We start from the raw sequence: 25,009 nt of genomic DNA on the forward strand, positions 1-25,009 counted from the left end.
ATAGGAGAGGAGGTCAATCCTTGTCCAGGGAAATCTGATGAATGTTTCTTCTGTAGCACAAAACAGCAATAAATAGAAGAACTCTAACAGAATCTTACATTTTTCTGAGTGCCCTTTGTGCATGCAAAACTTGTCAATACTATGCTGTACTATACTATACAAGTAACCCTCAGTTCAATAAGATATTATGGGCCAAATTGCAAGAAAGTATACATAGATACTTAGATATGGCTAAAAAATAAAAGCATGGTCACATGCACATCTCATGAGCAAAGTTCAGGCATTTCAGTGGCAATTTGTGCAATGAAGAATTTGACCAAATCGAGTTTCCTGTGGAAAGAATGTCCTCTTCTCTTTCCAAATTGAGGTCTGGTGAACTTTGACATACAAATTAGCAATGCCAACCAATCCGTTGTTAAGCCTGACGTCACACACTGTTTCAGGGTCCAAACGCTCTATTAGATGCCAAAGCAAACCCCAAAAAATAATGCTAACATTTGCTAACCGTGTGCTGTAACCCTACCAAAAAAATCATGATTTTAACCTTTATCTCCATTGCAGATAATAAAAAAAATAAATAAAAATAAATCAACATTTATTTAGAGATTATTTATTTGCTAGCCAGCAGAATAGCTTTGGATGTTTAATTTGTTATTTATTCCTGTATCATTCCCCTTGACCCATTTTGTTGTGCTCTCTTGCACTTGCGAAGTTTCATCGAGCAACAGTAACTGTGACTACACCTTATTTCCATGACTCTTTTTTGTGTGCTATTTTATTGTCTGCCGATCTTTATTTAATTATTCATTTTACCTAGCTTTGTTTACATGCATTGTGTTTGCATTATTTTTTATTAACTCACTTTTTTAACTTATTAATCATCATTTCAACTCCAATAATTATTGTGCTTTTAATTTAGGATGTTTATACGCATTGTGTTTGCAGAATTTTTATTAACACTATAATTACTTTGTCTCTAATAAGATTGAGATTGCATGCAAAATTGTTGCAACATTATTCTTTCACCTTGCAAAGTTTCGTTGAGCAACATTTAACATGACCACATCTTAAATCAATGATTCATATATTTTTGATTATCTGCTAATCTTTAAAAAAATAACTGTTCACAACGCACTTCTGTATCAAACAAGTTTGTCACAAACAGTTCAAGACGAGTTACACACTGAAGTCTAACACTTTGGGGTATGAGCAGCAATCATGAGCAACATTAATAGCGATGCTTGTAAACATGAGATAATGTTTCTCCTCTTACCTTGTCTGTCAGTGTTGCTGGCTGCTGTGGAGGGAGAGAGGCTCTTAGATGGCTCCTTGTTGGTATTTTCCTTGGTGACCAGGGAGCTCTTGTGTTTGAGGCATTTCGGAGCGTCCATGGATTTCATCTTCTTGGCATGTTTGGTGCCTTTGTAGTGGGCCAATGCCTGGCTCTAGGAAACACAAAACAGGCCGACCCGTGGAGAGGGCCAGCCCAGACCAGGTGTTAGCAACAGCAGACGGGGCAAAGGAGCTCTAAGCCATGAGCAAACAAGCTGCTGGAAGCAGCGCTGCAATGTGGCACACTCGCATTTTGTCGACATCAAACCACCCATCTGTGAGGAAGAAGGTCACATGACGCCCATCTTCAATGCAGCCCTCATTATGAGAAATCCTGCTTGCTTGTGAATCTTATATTTTCCAGTGTCTTTCTGGAACGGTTTCAAAAGCTAATGAGCTGCCTACATATATGCAGCATTTTAAGGCATGATAGGTGTGCAGCACTACAATATTTCGTGGGAAAAAAAGATATCACTGGAGCAATTCGCTTCTTCATTTTATGCCTATTCATTGTTTTCATCTGTCAATATAATAGGAATATCTTCTATAAATCAATAAATATTGATTAACTGATTAATTTCATTTTGCATACTTAAATTGCATCAGGTGCAACCTCTAATGAGCTTAATTTACATATAAAGGAGACGTGTTTGTGCTGGAAATAATGACAATGACTTCAAATAAAAAAAATCACTATGTTAATTTGGTGCATTTAGTGCCTGCTTAAACTGAATGATTAACTAATCAGCATATCACGTAATTAATTTGACTATTAATTTCAGCTGATTGACAGTGATTCATTCTGATTCATTCATCACTAAGGTTTATATAATTTAACAATTGACTGTTTTACCTAATATTAATGTATCTCATATGTATTAAATTTTAATAGCATTTTCAAATCCCCTCACTTGAATCAGTTGATTAAGGTGGTTTCATTTTAGTCAGGATGTTCCTTTAGAAGGCAGCTCCCTATGTAGGCAGCAGACAGCATGCAGTTCACTAGGTTTTGGCCTAGTCTCTTTGAGTAATGGTATAGAATAAAGAGTCTGACAGAGAAGAAAAGAATGGCCTCTCCCAGTCGTCTGTGTGTGAGGTTATTATCCCGTATGACACAGAGCCATACATAAAACTTCCAGCTCATCGTGGCTGACTTGGTGTGAAACAAATCTTTTAATATCTGCGGGCACAATGTAGTCAGCTTCAAACGCTCTGTGCCATTTGCTTTCACCTTCAAACAAGATTTATTACAGCTCACTTGGACCAGACCATTCGCAACGCCTTTCAGTTGGCCTTGTTTACCTCAGCGCTAACTCCTTTGAATAAATAAGGCAGTCGTCGACCTTACAGGTGCAAAACTAACTAAATAAACATTATAATCTATTATACTCGCAATTAAAGTCCAAAATTATATTTTTGCCCTTACCTTAGAAAAATAAATGTAAAAAATTAAATAATAATACATTAGAAATATGACAAATAAGTAAATTAATAAAATTAATTAATTAATTAAATCCCAAATAAATATGAAATAATCAAAAGTTTCAGTATTTATAATTATTTTCATATTTTGTAAATTACTATAAAAAAAATAAAAAAAAACATGAGTAGACACACATCAGTCCAAAAATAATTTTGTTGCCTATGGTAAGTTAGTCAAATTAAATATATAAATAAATAAATACAATTAAATGATAAATAGAGACTGATACATAAATAAATATAAAAAGTTATGGTTATTATATTTTTATATTAAATATATGCATAATTATATATTTATTACTGGCAATAAAATTATATTTTGCATTTTGTTTTTCGAATGATAAGTAAAAAAAAAAATGTAACTTAATGTATACAATTCAAAATCAATATAAAAAGTTACTAATATTTTTCTATAATTTAACAATTACACATAAATATAAAAAATTATGCATAATTACAAAATAATATATAATTGTGTGTTTGTGTGTGTGTGTATATATATATATATATATATATATATATATATATATATACACACACACACACTATCTGCATTTTGCATTATTTTCCAAGGAAGGCGAGTAAATTAGAAAATAAATAAAGAATAAAAACATTTAAAAAGTTGATTAGTATGATTATAAATAAATACATTTCTATTTGATTTGATAATTGCATTGGTAAAACTGCTGTTTACATGCCAAAGCTGATCTTTACTCATTTTGGTGAGCATTCAGTTCAGACCTTGCTATCAACATATTTCACACTCACATTCTTCTCACGCCTTTTTTCTTTACAATACCAGCTTGCTTGCCAGAGAGGTAATTTTGTAAAGACATTAAGTGCACGACGGATCAGACTCCTTTTGATATATTGTATTTGTACAAAGCAGGGCGGGATATGGATCATAATCGTATAGATTTATATCAGGGGGGTTTGTAAGTAACACATCATTTGAGCGGGATAGTGTTATGAAAATGGCTTTAACACCGTGATAAATGGGATGTTTCTCGACACCTTGCAGCTATTCATTCAGTCCGCCAATCACAGGGGAGAATCTAGTGACATAGATAAATGTCATGTGCAATCTGAGCTGCAATCAACCATTCATTAAATGCACGACACGGAAGAGCTGGCACTGTGACGGCCGAGAGCGGACGCCCGACGAGGAGTTAGTCAGCCCTGCCCTGTGAGCCTTTAACTAAGATGGGCACCTGCAATGGGACACTGTTAAATGACACTATCAATCAATCATGGGAAAAGCTATTAAGAGCCGCAGTCTGTACTTGGCAGGCAAAGAGCAAAGCTCTTCAAAAACTAACTAACTAAGTTTTCTTTCCCCTGCCATTTTATACTGTGTTTATTATTCATACGCCCTGAAGAATCCATAACCAAGTGTCTCATATTTATGTGAGTAACAAACACACGCTACGGTCTAAACTAAATATTTGCCAGTAAATGCAAAATGAATAATATAAAAAACAATTATCAGTCATTTAGATTTTTTACATGATAATTCATGTAAAAAGATGCTAGTCTAGAACTAACTTTTTTGGCAGTAAGTTAGAAAAAAACTAAAATAAAATGAAATAATCCTAAATAATAAATAAATACAATAAACATAAAGGTACAATATTTATAAATAAATAAATCTAAAATTAAAAAAAAATAATAATAATAATATTAGAAACAGTATTATAACTGTAAAAATTATAGCAACATATTGTAAATAATTCTAAATAAATATATAATAAATTATAAATATTTATAAAAAAATAAATCAACAAATAAATAGATTTAAAAAAAAAAAAAAAAACCCATGACGGTGAAGAGCTGCCACTGTGATGGCCAAGCCTTTAACTAAGATGGACAACAGCAATGGGACACAGTTAAAGGACACTATCAATCAATCATTGCAAAAGTTAATTAGAGCTACATTCTCTGTGTTTGGCAGGCAAAGAGAAAAGCACTTCAAGGACTAACTAGGTTTTCTCTCTCCCACCATTATAAAATGTATTTATAATTCATATGCTCAGAAGAATCCATAACAAAGTGACTCATATTCAAACAGACCTGTGGCGATAATATATATATATACACCAAATGTCATTTTCAAAAGTCGCCCGGCATGCATGGCTGGACTCTGTAACTCTCCAGAAGCCATTTAATTTTTGAAGATGTGCCGTATAAAAGCTTCCCGGGCTCAGATTGGAGCTGATTGGAAGCTGGCCAATGATAATGAGGTTTTACTGAGCATACGGCGTGATTTGAATGCATAAGGCTCTCTATGATTGGCTGCTGGAGAGCTACAGGGCATGCGATTGGTCAACAGCAGCCCCGCCCACTCATCCTGTCACACGGTCCTGACGGATGTGCATAATGAGCTGTGATTACTGTTTGATAGGCCTATTACACCTTGATATCTGACAGTGGCAGTGTAAATGACCACCTCATAGAGCAGATATGGGAAATGCTATTATGATTATTTTTGCTTTATTTTTTATTATTTATGCTATTAGGATTTTTTTAAAGTAATCCTATTTGGATTAAATGCCTCTGATGAAAGCATGGCATGCAGGAAGAAGTATGGATGAAGGCCGGATAATAAAATTGTCCTCCAGGCCATTCCAAAGTCATCCTCAATGAATCGGATGTGTCAGTGGATGATCTAGAGTCTGAGCCTAATAGATGGCTGGAAGTATGACGATATTTAATGTATGACAGTAGAAATTGATCAAATATATGGGCAGGACTTCTTTACTTGCTTTACACACAGTGTATTGACAGTTTAGTTCTTCACTGCATATAGGGCTGGGTAAAGATATCAATCCCCGAAACTAGTGACTTTGGTTTTCTATAGGGAACCAAAAACATGTGTGGCCTGATCCTTGAAGCGAAGGACTCTTCTAGGAGATATTATTTTTTAGTTCATCAATACAGCGCAACCAGAGTAGTCAGATTTTCAAAACAAATGACTCATAGTTTGGTTCTTTTTATTTAATCAAACACATATAATGCAACCAATGTTGTCCAATTCATAAAACAAATGACTCTCATGAGCTGGTTCTTTTTAGTGAATTACAAACATACAGCGTGACCAATGCAGTCAGATTCTCAAAAAAACAACAACTAAAAGAAAAACAAAGAAAAATACTCTTCTAATCTGGTTCTTATTAGAGAATCAAACACATTATGACGTGATCAGTGTACTACGATTGACGAAACAGTTATGAACCAGTTCTTTTTAGTGAATCAAACACATACAGTGTGACCAATGTAGTCCAAATCACAAACAAATGACTCATGAACCTGTTCTTTTCACTGAGCCAAAAACATATGGTGCAAACCAGATTCTCAAAACAAATGACTCTTATAATTGGGTTCGTATTAGTGAATCAAATACATACAGCATGACCAATGTAGTATGAATGTCAAAACAGATGAATAGAACCAGTTCTATTTAGTGAATCAAACACACAGAGGTGGGTAGTAACGAGTTACATTTACTTCGTTATATTTACTTGAGTAATTTTTTGGGGTAACGAATACTTTTCGGAGTATATTTAAAGATGGGTACTTTATACTCTTACTTGAGTACATTTTTGGGGAAAAATCTGTACTTTTACTTCGTTACTGTGTGTTACGCTCCTCTCGTTACTTTATCTTAATGCAATAAATGTTATAATGCTTCAGTTTATTCCAAACGCGCCGTCTACTTTTCTCTGGGCAATGAGCGATGCCCATTCGCGAAGGATTCATTCTTTTGAGTCAATTCTGTTCAAAGGCTTGATCAAACCAATTGGCAAACGAGTGAATTGGTTCATGAATCAGTTTGAATGAGTCGTTCAGTTCCCTGCCGCACGCGCTGAGCATCTGAAGTGGTTCACTCGGAGTTGTAACGTTTAAGAACAGAAAGAGCGTTGAAAACGTGGCTGGAATTGCACTGAATTGAAATCTGCAAAGGCTATTATTTGCTAGCGATGGAGATCCTTATTAGATGAACACCGCGTGTGCTGTCTACTGTTTAACAGGTAATAACTTGGGCTACATTCGATTACAGTACACGATACCACTGTGACATTAGTTTGTTGTACGTGTGTGGCTTATAACAGAGGGGAGTCAAGTTGAATGCAGCTTCCAAAAGACAAAAAATAGCCGATTAAGATTTTATTAATTTTAATACAATCACACCTGTGCAAGTACGTTCAGCGAGTCATATTATCAGCTGCTAAATTCAGATCTGTGATTGCTTGCTGGCGCTTAGCCAAAAAATAGCCGATTAAGATTTTATTAATTTTAATACAATCACACCTGTGCAAGTACGTTCAGCGAGTCATATTATCAGCTGCTAAATTCAGATCTGTGATTGCTTGCTGGCGCTTAGCCAGAGATAGATGCGTTTATACAGCGCTGCGCATTATAACCAATCACACATGATTCTTTTAAGCTTATTAAAGCATTGGCCAATCAGAGGTGTTCAGATGAGTCATCGCTAAAATGCCGGTGCTTCCTTCACTCGCTCGCTGACTGAATACCTCTTTCTGGCGAATTCTCTCGCAGGAACAACAAAGTGCAGATGTGTGTACGAATCTATAATTAAGATATTGATTTCACAGTGTTAACAGTTTCAGTGATTTTAATGGGAGTTTCTGAGAGTGATTGAAATCTAGACTGTCAGTGAAAATGATCTTTAATAATGTAAATGTTATTTGCTCTCTTTCTGAACAATGAAAGATTAGTAGCAATATTTATATCACATTAACTTTCAATGTTAAATTCACATTTAATATAAAGTCAGTCGTATTAAAAATATGTTATGGCATGACACCTATATCTGTTACTTAAGTAAACAGACAGGGTTTTATAATAAATTACATAAATTGGAGTAAAGGATGATGAAATATATACATTTATACTTACACACATACATTACATACATTTTATCTATATATCTAAATAAAAATAGGCTCAGTATATATGACCCAAAGTAACTAGTAACTAACTACTTGAGTAGATTTTTTATCCGATACTCTTTTACTCTTACTCAAGTAACTATTCAAGACTAGTACTTTTACTATTACTTGAGTAAATATTTCTAGAAGTACTTTTACTTTTACTTGAGTACAGTTTTTGGCTACTCTACCCACTTCTGCAAACACATACAGATTGACTAATGTAGTCCAGCTCACAAACAAACGACTCCAATTAATTAAAATCATACAGTGCAATCAATAAAGTTAGAAAAAAAGAATAATTGTGAATCAAATACAGTTGTCAGTGTAGTATGATTCAAAAATGACTCTTATGAACTAGTTCTTTTTAGTTAATTAAAAACATACAGCGTGACCAATGTAGTCAGATTTTCAAATCAAATGATTCTTATAGTTTGGTTCTTAATAGTGAATCAAACACATACTGTGTGACCAATGCAGTATGATTCACAAATCATTCTGATGAACTGGTTCTTTTTTAAAAACACAGTTTAAAAACACAGTTTGACCAATGCAGTCAATTTTCAAAATAGATTACTCTTATGAACAATTTATTTTTATTTAATCAAACACATACATTGCCCAACCAATGTAGCAGAAACTCTAAAAACATTTGACTCTTACAAAGTGATTCTTTATAGTGAGTCAAACATATACAGGACGACCAGAGTAATCTAAGTCATAAAACAAATTAATCTTTTTATTCAGAACTTTTAAGTCTTTTTTTTTACGTTTTTTTTAAGTTACTCTGACGCTTATTAACAGGATATTTTCATTTGTCTAAAACATATAGTGCGACCATTCACGAAAGTCTTGTTTAATGAAAGGTTATGGTTAAAGACAGTTCTGTGTTTTAATCAGTCTGAAACACTGCCCTGTTTATTTTACAGCATTAGCAGCGAGAGAAAATGTATTACTTGTAAGCAGAATGTCCTGCAATATATCAAAAAGTATCAGAATCAAACTGAGCATTTGTGAATCAACTTAATTGAATCAGGAAATAGGTATCGTTCCATAGCTATGCTTTTTAGGTGTTTCGTCTTTTTTCAAATATTTCATTAAAATAAGAATCATGAGGTGATGTAAATAATGCCAGAAATTTCAGTAACGTTTGGATGCTTTATTATATTACGTTGACTCTTTTGGATAATTACATACTTTTCTACAGCAGCTTTAGACGGGAATATCAGGGTCAGGTGAACAAAACTCACCTGTGAGTTAAACCTCAGCTGGCATACACCGCATGAGACCGCTTTTCTTTTAGAGGAGGCTGGAGCGCTGAGTGTGTGATGCAAAACAGCTTTCTGAACGGGGTCCATCTGAGGAGAGGAGAGAGAACGGAAAAGCAGTTTTATTAGCTTTTTTTCACCCCAGCGGTGCAGTGAATGTCAACTCTGTTACCCATCGCACGGCGTGATAAAATGTAGCCCCCAGCGGCTTCACCAGAAACACGACTTGTGGTTGTGGACCGAACACGTTAAAGGACAACGATTTTCACACACACAGACTCTTTAAATCAATGCAACGAGAAAGAGGAGGGGAAAACAAACTCCACCGAAAATTTCATGAGAACCCAAATTGAAATGATACACTGAGAAAGGTCTGCTGAAACTACAACAGCTCTCATGTGTAGTTGTGCATCTCGTATGAGTGACAGATTAGCATTGGATTCAACTTTCTTTGAAAACACAAAAAGAGAAGATTAAAGAAGATTTAAATGTACGAGTTTATATGATAATGTTTAATTAAATATGCATATTCACAGTTTTGCTATACAATAAAAAAAATGCAACATTTTAATATGGACAGAAAAGTATGTATGGGCCGGACATCTTTACCTGCTTTACACACAGTGTATTGGCATATTAGATCATTATATGTAGGGCTGATGCAAAGACAATAATTCCCAAAATGAATCTGTGCTCTAATAAACTGGTTCTTTATAGTGAATCGAAAACATACAGTGCAACTAATGTAGTCTGATTCACAAAACTGATGACTCATGAATCATTGTTTTCATTTTAGTGAATCAAACATACACAGTGCAAACAATGCAGTCCGATTCATGAAACGATTGACTCTTGAACAAGTTCTTTTAGTGAATCAAACACATTCAATACAGTATATAAAGACCAATGTAGTTTGATTCCCGATCCTTGATTTCCTGAAAAAATGACAGTAATGAGCTGATATGTTAAAACTAAGGATTATTTACTTATTATTTTAATTATTTTCCAAATACAGTTTATATTTATGTTAATTTTTCATTTATTTAGGTTCTCTCATTAAAAATAAATCATTCAAATGTTACTAAAATAGTATCCTTTTATATACTTGTTTACTTAAAAACAAGTCACTAATACTTCCTCAAAAGGCCTAGGTTTTTTTTTTTTTTTTTGTTTTTTTTTTACACGTTAATTATAAATAAATCATTAAAATGTTACTAAAAGAGTACCTTTTTTTTTAGTATCTACCTATAAAAATAAATAAATAAAATACGAATTCTTCTTCAACAGGACTAAAAGAATCACCTTACAAATCCCAACCATTGTCCCGTATTTTGGTCTTTAATTATAAGTAAATTATTAAAATATTATCAAAATAGTATTGTTTTTCTTTAGTATTTAAAAAATAAAAAATAAAAACTACAATAAATATTACAGAAACTTATGAATCCTCCTCTGTTGTTTATCAGAGTCAGTCTAATGTCAAACTGAGACTGACATGGTTGGGGTGGACTTTGGTGTGCTGAGAGCATCTCGGTCTTAGATGAGCTTGTGAAATTACACTGAAGCTCTCAGCTACTGCTTGCTGCATTCATTTGTCCATCCATCAGATAAGTGTCTGCCTCCTGCCTTCGTCTCCTCAGACTGATATACGGACGTCTGGCCGCACGCCTATCGCTCTCTCCTCTAATGTCTGTTCTGTGATGGTTCAACAACTTGAACCTGATGCAGTCAGATGTCAGCCGAGCCGCCGGTGTTACACAAGCAGAAAATCACTTTCAATTCACAATCGTCTTCTGCAGCCAGCTGTAGATGAGGCTCCTAAATCAATTACACTTGAATCCCTGACAAGTGACAGCAGGATGGGTGTAAGTTTTGGAGAACGTCCAGCTGGCCTGCGAAGGGCTGCTGGGAAATCAAAGGACTCAGAGGAGGACGTGCAAACAACACAGGAAGTGAGCGAGAAAAAGAGCAGAGAGAAAAGACAAAGAGACAAACCATCTGTGCGCGGCGATGACCTCGCGCTCCAAACATGCCGGGGTTGAGCAAAGAAACACTGCTTCTCATTCAAAGCATTTACATGCACAATAAAAACCTGATAACCATCAAAAACAACTCATTAGAAAAGCTCAACAACGCAAGAACCTCGCTTACGTGACATTTTCAAATCGCCAGGGTTTTCTAGGATTCTGGCGTCAAAGTAAAAGCATGCACACAATGAATAACAGGGATTCTGCAGGTCAAATGTATAACTTTTTATGATCTTATAAGGACCAAATAAATAAAATGAAGGAATGAATTCAATATAACAAAATACATGGTCTCTAAATGTTAATGTCTTGCTGTCAGAACTATGGACGTGTGTGTGTGTGTGTGTGTGTGTGTGTGTGTGTTTTCCCGTGATCCAGTTTCTGTCTCTCCTTGATTTTTGATTAGTTCCTAGGTCCGTGTCCTTGGCTCCCTCATTAGCCTGTCTTTATAAGCAATGTCCTTTCAGTTCACTTTTGTTTGGTCTAACATTTCTATAACTGTATCTTCCTCCTGTTCTTCCTGTTGGTTTTACTCCTGTGTTGGATTATTAAGACTATTTCGATTATCCTCGGCTCCGTGTTCCTTCCAGCAGCATAGTGTGACACTTGCATTAACAATGCTTCAATGTTTAAAAACAACTACAATAGATCTCTTTTACTTTTTTAATTCATTTTGCCAAAATGGCCTGAATATCTCTGCTCCCACTCTTTTTTTTTTTTACAATTTGTCAAATTGTAACAGGTCAAAACACAGGTTCCTCTTTTACTGTACCTTCTGATCACACCGCCTAGTTGTAAGAATGTTTCGATTTTTGTATCTAAAAGCAAGTCAAAATTGAGAAATATATCATGAACTGAAGACTTTCTTTTCTGATTAAAGACCTTTATAAGTGCTGCAGAAATCCCAAAATATGAAGCTCAAACATCAGTAAGCAAGAAAAACAATGTGTACCAATCGTCACTTTATTCTTAAAATCTAGTTATGTGGACATTAAAATTACATTTTGATTAAAGACTCAAATGTTTTTAAAAATAAAACCTATGCACGGATAAGTCGCTCACAATATGATCAATAACATACATTTCGAATTTTTTTATTTGAATTGAATTCCATTTTTATTCCAACTAAATGTAAAAAGGGGGAATTTTGACTTTAAATGTGCAAAGCACAAAGGGTAACATCAGAGGTCTGAAGTAATCACTGAATCTGTCTCAAATTAATGTGCTTAATGTGGCACACATTCATTTGATGGTTTCCATACAGCGACCTTTTAAGACAAACTACTGATTCAATGGGCATAAAAGCTTTACTTCTGTTCTACGACTTTAAGATGTCTTGAGCAAAAATTACTTGTTTTTCTAAATTGTTTCAAGGGCAACTTCACAAATGGTCTCTGACACATTAAGTGCCCTACCGCATTCTGATGTATATAATTCATGTTCAAATGCCCAAATCTGGTTTGCTCCTGAAGGAAGTGGAACCTAAAAACTTCCAGGATGTCAAGATATTCAAAGTCATCTTAAATCAGCCTTCCGCTGCCCACTGACAGACGCGAGACATTCCCTGACGTGCAGCATCTTAACGTGCCACAAACATGTCAGTGAGCGAGCGTGAACCTCCTGCGGTGCACTTCCTCTTCCTCCTCATGAGACTGTCTCCTCTCATTCCTGCAAACACTGTGATTACAGCAGACGGGACGCCACCTCTGCTGCCCTCAGCGACAGACGACAACCAGGGACTGAGCATTTCATTGAGTATCATTTCTAAATAAGAAATAAATAAGTAAATATCTACTTTATGCTTCCTTGTATTCATTGTTAAAACTTTTTTTTTTGGTCAATTAGTCCTATAAAAAAAATTCTAATGAAAAAAATTAAATAATAAAGACAAACTACACTACTGTTCAAAACTTTGGGGTTAGTAAGATTAAAAAAAAAATAAAAAATACTAATAATAATAATGCTTTTATTCATCAAGGATGCACTGAATTGATCAAAAGAGACGGTGATGCAAAGGGTGTTTATATTGTTAGAAATGGTTCCGATTTCAATCAAATGCCACTCTTTTGAACTTTCTATTTATCAAAGGATCCCGAGAAACATGTACAACAGTTTCCACAAAGAATATTGTGCAGCACAACTGTTGTCAACATTGATAATAATCAGAAATGTTTCTTGAGCAGCAAATCAGTATATCAGAATGATTTCTGAAGATCATGTGACACTGAAGACTGGAGGAATGATGCTGAAAATACAGCTGTGCATCACAGGAATAAATTACATTTTAAAATATATTCAAATAAAAAACAGCTATTTTAAATTGTAATAATATTTCTAAATTTTACTGTATTTTTGATCAAATAAACATAGCTTTTATTTGAAAACATGTAAAAAAAAAAAAAAAAAAAAAAAAATCCAACCCTAAACTTTTAATCAGTAGTATAGATGTGTAGAATTTTAGCATTTAAAATGTATTTATTTAACTAAAACAAGTTATTAATTATTCAAAAGGCCTGTTTTAAGAATTATAGAGTTCCATGAGCAGGATTTGTAATCAAGGTATGAATCAGTATGTGAACCGCTAGCTACAGGTCTCTGCATGAAATTAAACTTTTGCTTTTATGAATGAATCTACTGGATGAGCCTTTCTGAGGGATCTGCCCTGGTGGTAAACAGATCAGCATAACTTGCAAAGTGTTTATTCTGTAGAAACAAAGCGTGAGATAAAACATAGACTGAGTTATGATGACCGAATCCAGCAGCGGCCAACACCAGCCTCGCTTACCATTAACTAAAGTGGGATAAATGACCTGTCAGAAGCAATACCAGCTCTTATGTTTTTCCCAATTACACGGCCACATGTGTGAATCCCAGTCCCTGCGTCTATTGATTTTAACCGACGGAATTTACAATTCAGATCGGGATGAGGAGGCCAGGCCAGGATGATGAACAGTACATGTTGAAAAACGTGTAAAATCATCCCACAGTCGGCCGCGGCGTGAGTGGGAATCATCTACCCGTGAGACCCAGATAACATCCAAACAAATCTGAGGGAAACATATTAAATATTGAACTGCTTATCTGACTTATTGCACACATAATGATGAGTTATGGCGTGTGCCAGAGGGCTGTAGCAAAAGAGAATTGAAATTAAATGAGATATATAAATATAAATCACAGCTCTCAAAGTGAAACATTAGGAGAAGCCTTAGAGAATGAAACAACGTCTGGGCCGACCAGACGTCACGTAGTTCCTTATTCTTAATACTTCATAGTACACAGAATAACCTTTCATGTTGAAAGAAAGATCCAAAATGAGATATCCTGCATGCACATAAAAAAAAAATAATCTCCTCAATAGATTATATAAGATAAAATGGAGAGCAAATAGCTTCTAATTAAACAATGTCTCAGATTGGCCAAGACTGCAATGCCATTAATAGTCAGTTCTTAACAGAACTAAAATTTTTCTCATCAAAAGCTCCTAACATCAAGTGATCGGACCTGCTAAACATACTGTATTTATATATTCCTACCATATGTCAATCATTGGCTTATTGGTTTTTATGTTTATGAGAAACATCCGAGACAAAGCCAGTACATAAAAGAAATGTAAATACTTTAAATCTCTTGAGCAACATCTAAGCAATACTACTTTTCTTTTGTTATATGAAGACACATACCGTATAATGCAAATATATATGCAAAAACTATTAGAAGTTGTTTTTGTTAATTAAAATAAATCTGAATATATATATATATATATATATATACACATACACACACACACACACACACACATTAGATGAAAAACTTGAGCTTAAAAACAAAATTCACGAAACTAAAATTAAAATGAAAACTGAAAAAATTAAAATAAAAGCTAATTAAAATATTAATAAATAATAATAGCAATAGCCTGTTTTTAGCCTATAACCGATGTATTTTTTTAAATAGTTTTTAATTTCATATTAAATTTTTTTTTGTATATTTTGTATTTTTATATATATAAAAAACTTTTATAAATGTTATTATTTATTATTATTCAGAAAAGGTTAAATAAATACATATTGTTACAAAAATGTGTGTGTGTGTGTGTGTGTGTGTGTGTGTGTGTGTGTGTGTGTGTGTGTGTGTGTGTTATTTTTAGTTATTTTGTTGAGAAATTAGAAAATCTTGCCTTGGTAACAAGCTAAAATAAAGTTCAATCTTTATTTTTTATTTACATTTGCATGAATTTTATTTTAAGCGATACATTTTTTTATGGTAACAATAATATAAATAAGATATAAATTATATAAATAAGTCTGAATCTAATCAATCTTTCCATATCATTAAGAGCATTTGAAACATAGATGGTTGTGAGTAAACGAATACTTGTATGTGACAGTAAAAATGTTAAAACTTCTTAATTGCATGAAATTTCACAGCGATAGAAAACCATCATACACAAACATGCCATAACATAGCCCTGTTCTGTGATTTGTTAAAGTCATTTTGGCTTTCATGATGACTTTCAGTCTGGGAAATAAACAACTATAACGCTTTAAATAGAGATTTAGATGGCATACTCACAAAAAGGTTAATCTAGCAAGAATTACTTTGTTTAGCCATGCACAATTAGAAACTAGTGGGTTTTAAATGCACAAGATTGTAAAATAAGATGTTTAGATCAGCTATGTATTGGGCTTAGAACCACATTTTAAAGTTACTCAAATTAAATGCAAAAAAAAATGTATTTGTTTTGGCTCCTTAAATGCACACACACACACACACACACACACACACAAATATATGTGCCAGATATCCACTTAAAAAAAAAAAAAAAAAAAAGATAAGCCTAAATGCAGTACTCGACTAGTCAAAATGTCCAAAATGCAGTAATCTGAAAGTGGACAGGATCTGGCCGCAGTGAAATGAACAGCCCTGCAGGAGAAAGAGCACAGTCTCTTGAACTGAGAAAAGCACTCTCTGACAGATGGGAACAAAAAGCCGAGGCTGATGGGTAAATGGCCTTCACAGCAGAAGCTTCTATTGAGGCACAACCTCTGCCCACATGCACACAGACACAAAGACCTTCCTGAATCACACACCTGCTGCTCCACCAAACCCTTTCATTACGCAGCACACATCTCCACTGGTGCCTGCGGCTGCATGACTGTGATATGAGAGATACATATACACACCACAGACCAGAGTTTGGGAAGATACTTTATAAATGGAGATTCCCAAGTTGCAAATGTGTCATTAACAAGACATTTTACTTGAAAAAGGCCATTCGATGAGAAAATACCGTATGTACACTAGCATCCAAACAAATATAATAGCATGCATAAATGCTTTTATTGAACAAGGATGCATTCAGTTGTTCAAATGTGACAGTAAAGACATTTAAAAAGTTACAAAATATTTCTATTTTGAATAAACGGTTTTCTTTTGAACTTTCTACTCAAAGAATTCTGAAAAATAAACTGTACCATGGTTTACACAAAAATATGAAACAACACAACAACTGTTTTCAACATTGATAATAATCAGAAATGATTCTTGAGCAGCAAATCAGCATATAAGAATGATTTCTGAAGATCATGTGACACTGAAGACTCCAGGAATGATGCTGAAAATACAGATTTGCATTCTAACATACTGTATATATTACAATATAAAATAGTTATTTTAAAATGTAATAATATTTCACAATTTTAATGCAATTTTGACCAAATGAGTGTAGGTTGGGACTTACACTATGTGAGTTTATCAGGCCTGACTGAATCTTGAAAAATAATACAGAGATTCATTCATGACAGGAAGGGCATAAAAGATAAAATATGATGAATATATACAAGCCATAATCATGCACAATTAAACTAGGAACATTTCTTCAGAAAGTACAATTTATTACATGCTTGACCGATCTGCTCTTCGCTCATTGAGACAGAACAGCTGTGAAAGTCTCTCCTCAACTGATGTATTATATAACCAGCATGCGTCTAACCTCCCAACCAGAGTAAATGCAGTTCAGTAATCTACAGAGGCAGACTTATGGGTCTATTTTCATCTTTTCTGGAGCTGTTTTTGTTTGTCATGAGAAGCTCTTACCCTCTTCATCTCCATCTCGGTTCTCCTCTGTGAGTGGGTTTGCACTGAACTTCTGTACCATAAGCACAGATTCAGCAGCAGAGCCTCCTACACAGGTCTCAACACTCCAACAATAGAGCTATGTTTAGATTTAAACAACATTTAGCCAACAAAAGGCCGTATCGCAGACCTCTGAAAGATTCTCTACGCCTTCAGACTCGCAGAACAACTTAAAACAAAACCGACACTGACGATGCTGACTAGAGCTATTCATGCATTTCATCTGAAAGCTAATTCACTGATGCGGAGTAAATTGAAAACGATTATTATGAGAAGTAAAATCAGTTAAAATAATCAAGACATGTTTTACACTAAATGAGCATGGAAGAATATTTGTTTCCATTAAAAAAAAAAAAGTTTAAATACATTTTCACACTAATATACTTAAAATCCATTAACATTTATTAACATATAACTTAATACTTACTGATATCAAATTATAATTAGATTTGATTTTTGTATTTCTTTCTAATTTTTAGATTTTTAAATTTCTAATTTCTAACATTATGCCTAAAATGTGTTTTAGCACTTTTAATAAGGATTGTATGATCTCTGTATCAAATCATACTTTAAGTGATATTCAAAGTGTAGCTGAAGTATTCTTGTTATAGTTGCACTTTAGCACAATCAAATATACTTCAGTAAATCTTTAGATGAACTTTAGCATTATGCACAAAATTAATTGTTCCAATTTATTATGCTCAAAGTATACCAGTTTATTTTTTAATAAGAACATATATGCACTTAGCACAAAAAAATAAAATTAGTACATTTTTTTCACTAGGGTAAGCACATATATATATAAATAAATGCATATATTTTTCATAAAATGTATACAAGGAAAATGTGATACTTGCAAAAATATTTGTAAAAAATGATGCAAACAATTTGTTGAATCAGTTTTAAATTGAACTGATTTAAATGAATCAAACATTTCTATTCTAATGGCATTTTTTTCTCTGAAGTTTAAATAAGAGACATTGGTGGAAATGTCTTATAGTCTTATAGCATGAGACTAGAAAAGAATCAGAAAAGGAAAAAATGCAATGATTAAATAAATAATGCATTATAATTACTGCGATATTCATGATGCAGTAACTGCCATCAAAGTCAACTTGAATATATTGTTTATCCTTCAAACCCATATGCAAACTGGTCTGTCTCACAGAAATCCATTGAAATTCAATGTAAAGTGAAGGATGGTTCATGCTCACTCAAGTGTTCCTCACGGAGATGGGCTGAGAATTCCTTAACAAGATCCATGACACCAGAAATGAGTTCATTCATCTCCTGATGGCGATTCGTCCATGCTTACTGAAGAAGATTGATCGTGGTGTGAAAAGAGGAAGGTGAATATGACTACATGCCACTGAACACACACACATCAGACACTCCAGAGGCAACACAGTGTGAAACGAACTGTCCTGCTTCTTCAATCATACCGTCCATGTGAGTTACAGGATTTTGTCATTTTCTCACCATCACATCATATCAAACCTGTATGCCTTCCTGTCTTCATGCTGAAAAAGATGTTCAGCCGACTGTCTAAGCTGTTCTCTTTCACATAATGCAAGTGGATGGACACCAAGGCTTCAGAAAGCATAATAAAAGGAGTCCTTAAGACTGAAATCAAATGATAGCTTTGTGTGATTAAAGACTCACACCGAAAACCATTAAAAATCTTGCTTTGACATCTGTTGTTAATATTTATTTCCATTGTTGTGAAAGACATTAGAATGAATAAACAGTGACATCATTTTCATATTCAAGTCTGTAAATCACTTAAATATGCTGGAGAATTAAACTGTTTGATTTTTGCTGCACAACAGTGACTCCTTTATTCCCCCTCCATTCTGAAATAAAGTGATTTATACATATTCAAATAACAATATTTTATATTTTATTTGTTATATTTTATATTAAATGGATAGTTCACCAAAAATTAAAATTATCCCATGATCTACTCACCATATACAACATCCTATGTGTATATGACTTTCTCACCGAAGCTTACATTACACATATTCCTCTATTTTTCTTACAAAAACCTATTGATTCTGTTCAGAAAGCCTTTATTAACCCCCTGGAGCCATGTGGAGCACTTTTTATCATGGAAGGATGCACTTTTTGGGGCTTCAAACTCTTGAACTCCATTCACTGCCATTATAAAGCTTGGAAGAGTCAGGACAATATTTTAATTTTTTTACTTTGAAATGTCAGAGTTAAAAAAATTAATAAAAATAATAACATCTGAAAGAAGAAAGTCATATACACCCAGGATGGCTTAAGGGTTGAGTAAATGATAGGATAATTTTCATTTTTGGGTGAACCATCCCCTTTAAATATATATATATATATATATATATATAAAGGGGATGGTTCACCCAAAAATGAAAATTATCCTTACATTATAAATGTCGTTTTAATGTGTCCTTTAAAAGAGTGAACCCACTGACTTTTTAAAACTTTTATTTATTTATTTTAAATTAAACAACTTCTGACATTAAATCAAAGTCAATGTACTATGCTTCCAGCTGCATCCGGAAAAGACAAGACAAATCAACACATCTTCCCAGTGCATTAAGTGTGTTTGCCTTCTATCTGAAAATATGCTTAGAAAGCTTTCTTCTTATAGCTCTAACATCACTTAACGAATTCAATAAAAGCTATGCATGCATACAAGCTATTTTTGAATTAGACCGTAAGAGTATCCAGATTCAGTTGTTTACAAGGCAGTTTTTCTTTGATTTAATGAATTATTTAAGATCTACATCACCTGAGGTGTTTACATGAAGCTTTCATTTCAGCTGAGCCACGAGTCAGATTAGTAATGGATTTCCAGGCTCCATGTAAACACAGTGAGTATACAGAGTCAGAAACTCTTTTTGACCCTGAAGGAAAGCAAGACATGGTTTCGTACCTTGTAGACTTGCATGTAAAACAGAGATAGGAACGAGGGTGACCACATTACAGCAAAGGCAAGTATGGCTGTGGTTCAAACAGCCCTTGCTCTTTAAACTCACATCGACCTCATAAATCTCAGTGAAAAGCTTGCGTTTGAAGACTTAAGTGAGGTTCTCTGGAGACTAAAGGCAGGAGACCTTTCATAACATGTTACAGGTGTGAAAAGGCCTGGGTGACAGCATAAATGTCTTCAGCATTGAAACATGGTGTGATGCACACTACATAAATGTGCAAACATTGACACAAGAGCTGTTTGTGTGGATGCAAGTCTGTTTGTCATCAGAGTTTGCAGTTCAATGCACAAGCAAAATGCATCCAAAGTTGTACAAGTGTCTTGTGCAAGAACGCTGACAAGCATAGTTTTAATATTGTGATAAAGTTAATCAAGAACGAACAGTTGAAGTCCATAATCGATAATAACGTTTAATCCAGTGAAAAAGGCATCCATTCACTGCAGAGGATCCACTGGTGAGCAAGAGATGCAATGCTACATTTCTCCAAATCTGTTCTGATGAATAAACAAACGCATCTACATTTTGAATGGCTTGAGGGCAAGTACATTTTTTGCAAATTGTCCTACTCCTTTAACTGAAACGGTTGATGATGCAACAGATTTCTAATGTCGATGTGGCAAGCATGCTGTGGTTTGAACCCAGAAACACATTGTGAAAAGAAACATGGGAGCAGCTGGAGGAGGGTGAAATCAAAGCAAGCAGGAAAACAGCCAAAAATATCTTTCAAAGTCATATGCACCTGAAACATAGAGCATTGGTGGTGTTAGATTGAATTTCAGAGAGCAATTACCCTCCCAGCATGAATGACCCACTTCAGGTCAGCAGCTGCTAGTTTCTAACATGAAAAGCTTCAATGTGACAGCAGTAAATGTATGCTGCACGCCGTCAAACTTGATGTGACATCATAGATTTATGACATCGGATGTCACAAAGAGGGCCGAACCGGTTTCATTCATGCATTGAGGTCACTGAAAACAACAATACAGATGATTCGGACCCTGAGGAATGCTTCACATGTGCGGCAAAGAGCTCATGAAATATGTCAGGGTTTGAAAGACGTTTCTATTTTATTCTAAACCCCTCTCCGTTCTCTCAGTGATTCTGCATTTGCAAAAGCACAAATTGTTTTTATCAAAATGCAGTATATTATGCTCAGCTGCACAGACGAACTGGCAGGAAAACATTGGCGTAACAAGTCATGAGTATTATCAGCACAATCGACCAGGGAGAGGCCATTGGCAGATCACCAGGGAACAAAGCATCACCGTGAGAGTGGGAACAGGGTGGGAATGAGAAACCGGCACAGCTGTGTGTCTGTTTACATCGCTGCAGCTCGAACAAGTACTTTAAATGACACACACCTCAACACACACACACACGTTTGTTTTTGTGAAAGGTGGGGACATCCCATAGCCGTAATGTTTTTTATACTGTACAAACTGTATATTCTATGGCCCTACACCAACCCTACACCTAACCCTAACAGGAAACTTTGTGCATTTTTATTTTCTCAATAAAAAAAAAACTCATTCTGTGTGATTTATAAGTGTTTTGAAAAATGGGGACATGGGTTATGTCCTCATAAGTCACCCTCTCCTTGTAATACCTGTGTCATACCCATGTCATTATACAGAGTTGTGTCCTGATATGATACAAAAACAAGAGCACAGACACACACACACACACACACAATTTATCCCTTCAGCTTATTTGCTAGCCAAACGCAGGGGTTCCCAGCCGAAGACTTGAGACAAAAAGTTTTTTTGAAGTTTCCACCTGAGATTTTAAGTATTTAAATAATTCAATATATAGCACATTTCTATATCATATAAAATAATAATATAAAATTTTAAAATAAATGTAAATTAATAAAATGAAAAGAAAAAAATGTGTACAAATATTTACTTTTTTTGTAAATATAAATTAAAAAAATATAAAATAAATTAAAATCTTATTAAAATGGAAAAAAATATTTCTATAATTAGTTAAAATAGCAACAAAACAATTCTATATTTAATAAAAGTGTATCAATTATATATAACTAATTCAAAATTACTTTCTAATAATATATATATATACATAGTTTTATATTATTATTTAAAAAATAATATAAAACTATTTATATTTGACAAATACATCATGGAGTTTGTTGCATTTCTAAATGCATAAATATGCATTAAAATATGAAGACATTATAACATCATCATGATCTGTCAAACTGCTTTGAAACAAGCAAATTCATTTTGACTTGACTTGTCTATGACTGAATTAATTATTAGCTTCTGATCAAGTCACAAACCCTGGCTTAACTCTACCTGTCTGTCTGCACGTTTATCCAGTAAACAGGCTGTGGTATGACTCTGAGGACCATGTGTCACTCCCAGCAATCCACTCCGGAGCAATCTTCCACAGAGAAATCAATAGCGTAGTGCAGACTTCTCTTCAGGGGAAATAGAGTTTGTATTGTTTCTTGCAGACAAATGCAAGCTTCAGGAAAGATAAATGGTATTTTTGTAAGCCTTAACAGAAAACTGCTCGGCCTCATTCATTCGCTCTCATCTCTTTTTTCAGACACACCCTGAGCGTGTCGTTCTTCACTAGGAGTCTTTGAACAGAGCAGTATGCAGAAAACTGAAATGCATAATATTTGTATGATATTATCCTCTGCCCTCATATTTCCTCAACTTTAAAAAAACTGCTTGACTTTTACTCGCTGGATCTGTGTCAGAAGCACTTAATTCACCTGGATTCCACGTCCACCTGAGACTCGCAACTTCCAAAAACTCCTGTATGATGTTTCATAACTTTCATATCAGACCTAGTAGCCCCATTTTATATTGCAGTACAACCCAGAGAGTCATAACTGTGTCTAAATGCATTACTAACCAGGCACAATGCCACTCGTCTCCAGCGTCAAGAATGTTTCTGTCTGCATTGAAAGTGAAATACTATGGAAAAAATAAAAAATTAGGGCTATGTTCAGATTAGAATACTGCCTTTTTCTACTGCAGAATACACAACAGTATCCCACGATCCAATGTACTCGACTTCAATGTCATTTTCAGAGAGAGGAATGATCTGCAATACAGCCACAAATTGTAATGAATATCATCAAAAAGTTGATTTATTTCACTAATTCCATTCAAAAAGTGAAATTTGTATATTATATTCATTCATTACACACAGACTGATATTTTTCTTTTAATTTTGATGTTTATAACTGACAACTGAGAAAAAAATCCCAAATTCAGTATCTCAGAAAATTTGAATATTGTGAAAAGGTTCAATATTGAAGACACCTGGTAGCACACACTAATCAGTTAATTAACTCAAAACACCTGCAAAGGCCTTTAAATGGTCTCTCAGTCTAATTCTGTAGCTACACAATCATGGGGAAGACTGCTGACATGACAGTTCTCCAATAGATGAACACTGACACCTTGCACAAGGAGGGCAAGACACAAAAGGTCATTGCAAAAGAGACTGGCTGTTCACAGAGCTCTGTGTCCAAGCACATTAATAGAGAGGCAAAGGGAAGGAAAAGATGTGGTAGAAAAAAAGTGTACAAGCAATAGGGATAACAACACCCTGGAGATGATTGTGAAACAAAACCCATTCAAAAATGTGGGGGAGATTCACAAAGAGTGGACTGCAGCTGGAGTCAGGGCTTCAAGAACCACTACACACAGTCGTATGCAAGACATGAGTTTCAGCTGTCGCATTCCTTGTGTCAAGCCACTCTTGTACAACAGACAGCGTCAGAAGCGTCTAAAGACAAAAAGGACTGGACTGCTGCTGAGTGGTCCAAAGTTATGTTCTCTGATGAAAGTAAATTTTGCATTTCCTTTTGATATCAGGGTCCCAGAGTCTGGAGGAAGAGAGGACAGGCACACAATCCACGTTGCTTGAGGTCCAGTGTAAAGTTTCCACAGTCAGTGATGGTTTGGGGTGCCATGTCATCTGCTGGTGTTGGTCCACTGTGTTTTCTGAGGTCCAAGGTCAACAAAGCCTTATACAAGGAAGTTTAAGAGCACTTCATGCTTCCTGCTGCTGACCAACTTTATGGAGATGCAGATTTCATTTTCCAACAGGACTTGGCACCTGCACAAAGTTCCAAAGCTACCAGTACCTGGTTAAAGGACCATGGTATCCCTGTTCTTAATTGGACAGCAAACTCGCCTGACCTTAACCCCATAGAAAATCTTTTAGGTATTGTGAAGATGAAGATCCCAAGAATGCAGAAGAGCTGAAGGCCACTATCAGAGCAACCTGGGCTCTCACAACACCTGAGCAGTGTCACAGACTGATCGACTCCATGCCAGGCCGCATTGCTGCAGTAATTCAGGCAAAAGGAGCCCCAACTAAGTATTGAGTGCTGTACATGCTCATACTTTTCATTTTTATACTTTTTAGTATGCCAAGATTTCTAAAATCCTTTCTTTGTATTGGTCTTAAGTAATATTCTAATTTTCTGAGATACTGAATTTGGGATTTTCCTTTCAGTTCCTTTCAGTCAGTTATAATCATCAAAATTAAAAGAAATAAACATTTGAAATATATCAGTCTGTGTGTAATGAATGAATATAATATTAATATAAATAAGAATATAAAAGTTTCACTTTTTGAATGGAATTAGTGAAATAAATCAACTTTCTGATGATATTATAATTATATGACCAGCACCTGTATATACAGTATATATATATATATATATATATATATATATATATATATATATATATATAATATAATATTTGTAAGTGTACACCAGGCAGTTTGCAGTATGCTAGTATTTCATTCCAGTCAGCCTCAGTGTTTAGTCATGCATTGCTTGTTAT

The 25,009-nt window shown here is 34.5% G+C and overlaps 1 protein-coding gene across 7 annotated transcripts in view; it reads right to left on the minus strand.

Moving 5' to 3' along the window:
* The window catches only part of LOC132103424 (zinc finger protein 385D-like), a 93,879-nt gene that overhangs the window by 19,467 nt on the left and 49,403 nt on the right, over nt 1-25,009 (minus strand). For 6 of the 7 annotated variants that reach the window (XR_009423383.1, XR_009423381.1, XR_009423382.1 and 3 more), the window contains exons 3-4: nt 9,014-9,121; nt 1,274-1,445 (exon numbers count right to left, since the gene is read on the minus strand). Coding sequence is in view for 4 of the 7 variants with exons in the window: in XM_059508521.1 (XP_059364504.1) it covers nt 1,274-1,445; nt 9,014-9,121 (280 nt within the window). In the remaining 3 variants the exon portion in view is untranslated. The remainder of the gene's footprint in view (nt 1-1,273; nt 1,446-9,013; nt 9,122-25,009) is intronic. The other variant, XM_059508522.1, reaches the window with a different exon arrangement.

This window comes from Carassius carassius, chromosome 24 (assembly GCF_963082965.1).
Source record: "Carassius carassius chromosome 24, fCarCar2.1, whole genome shotgun sequence".
Taxonomy (NCBI): domain Eukaryota; kingdom Metazoa; phylum Chordata; class Actinopteri; order Cypriniformes; family Cyprinidae; genus Carassius; species Carassius carassius.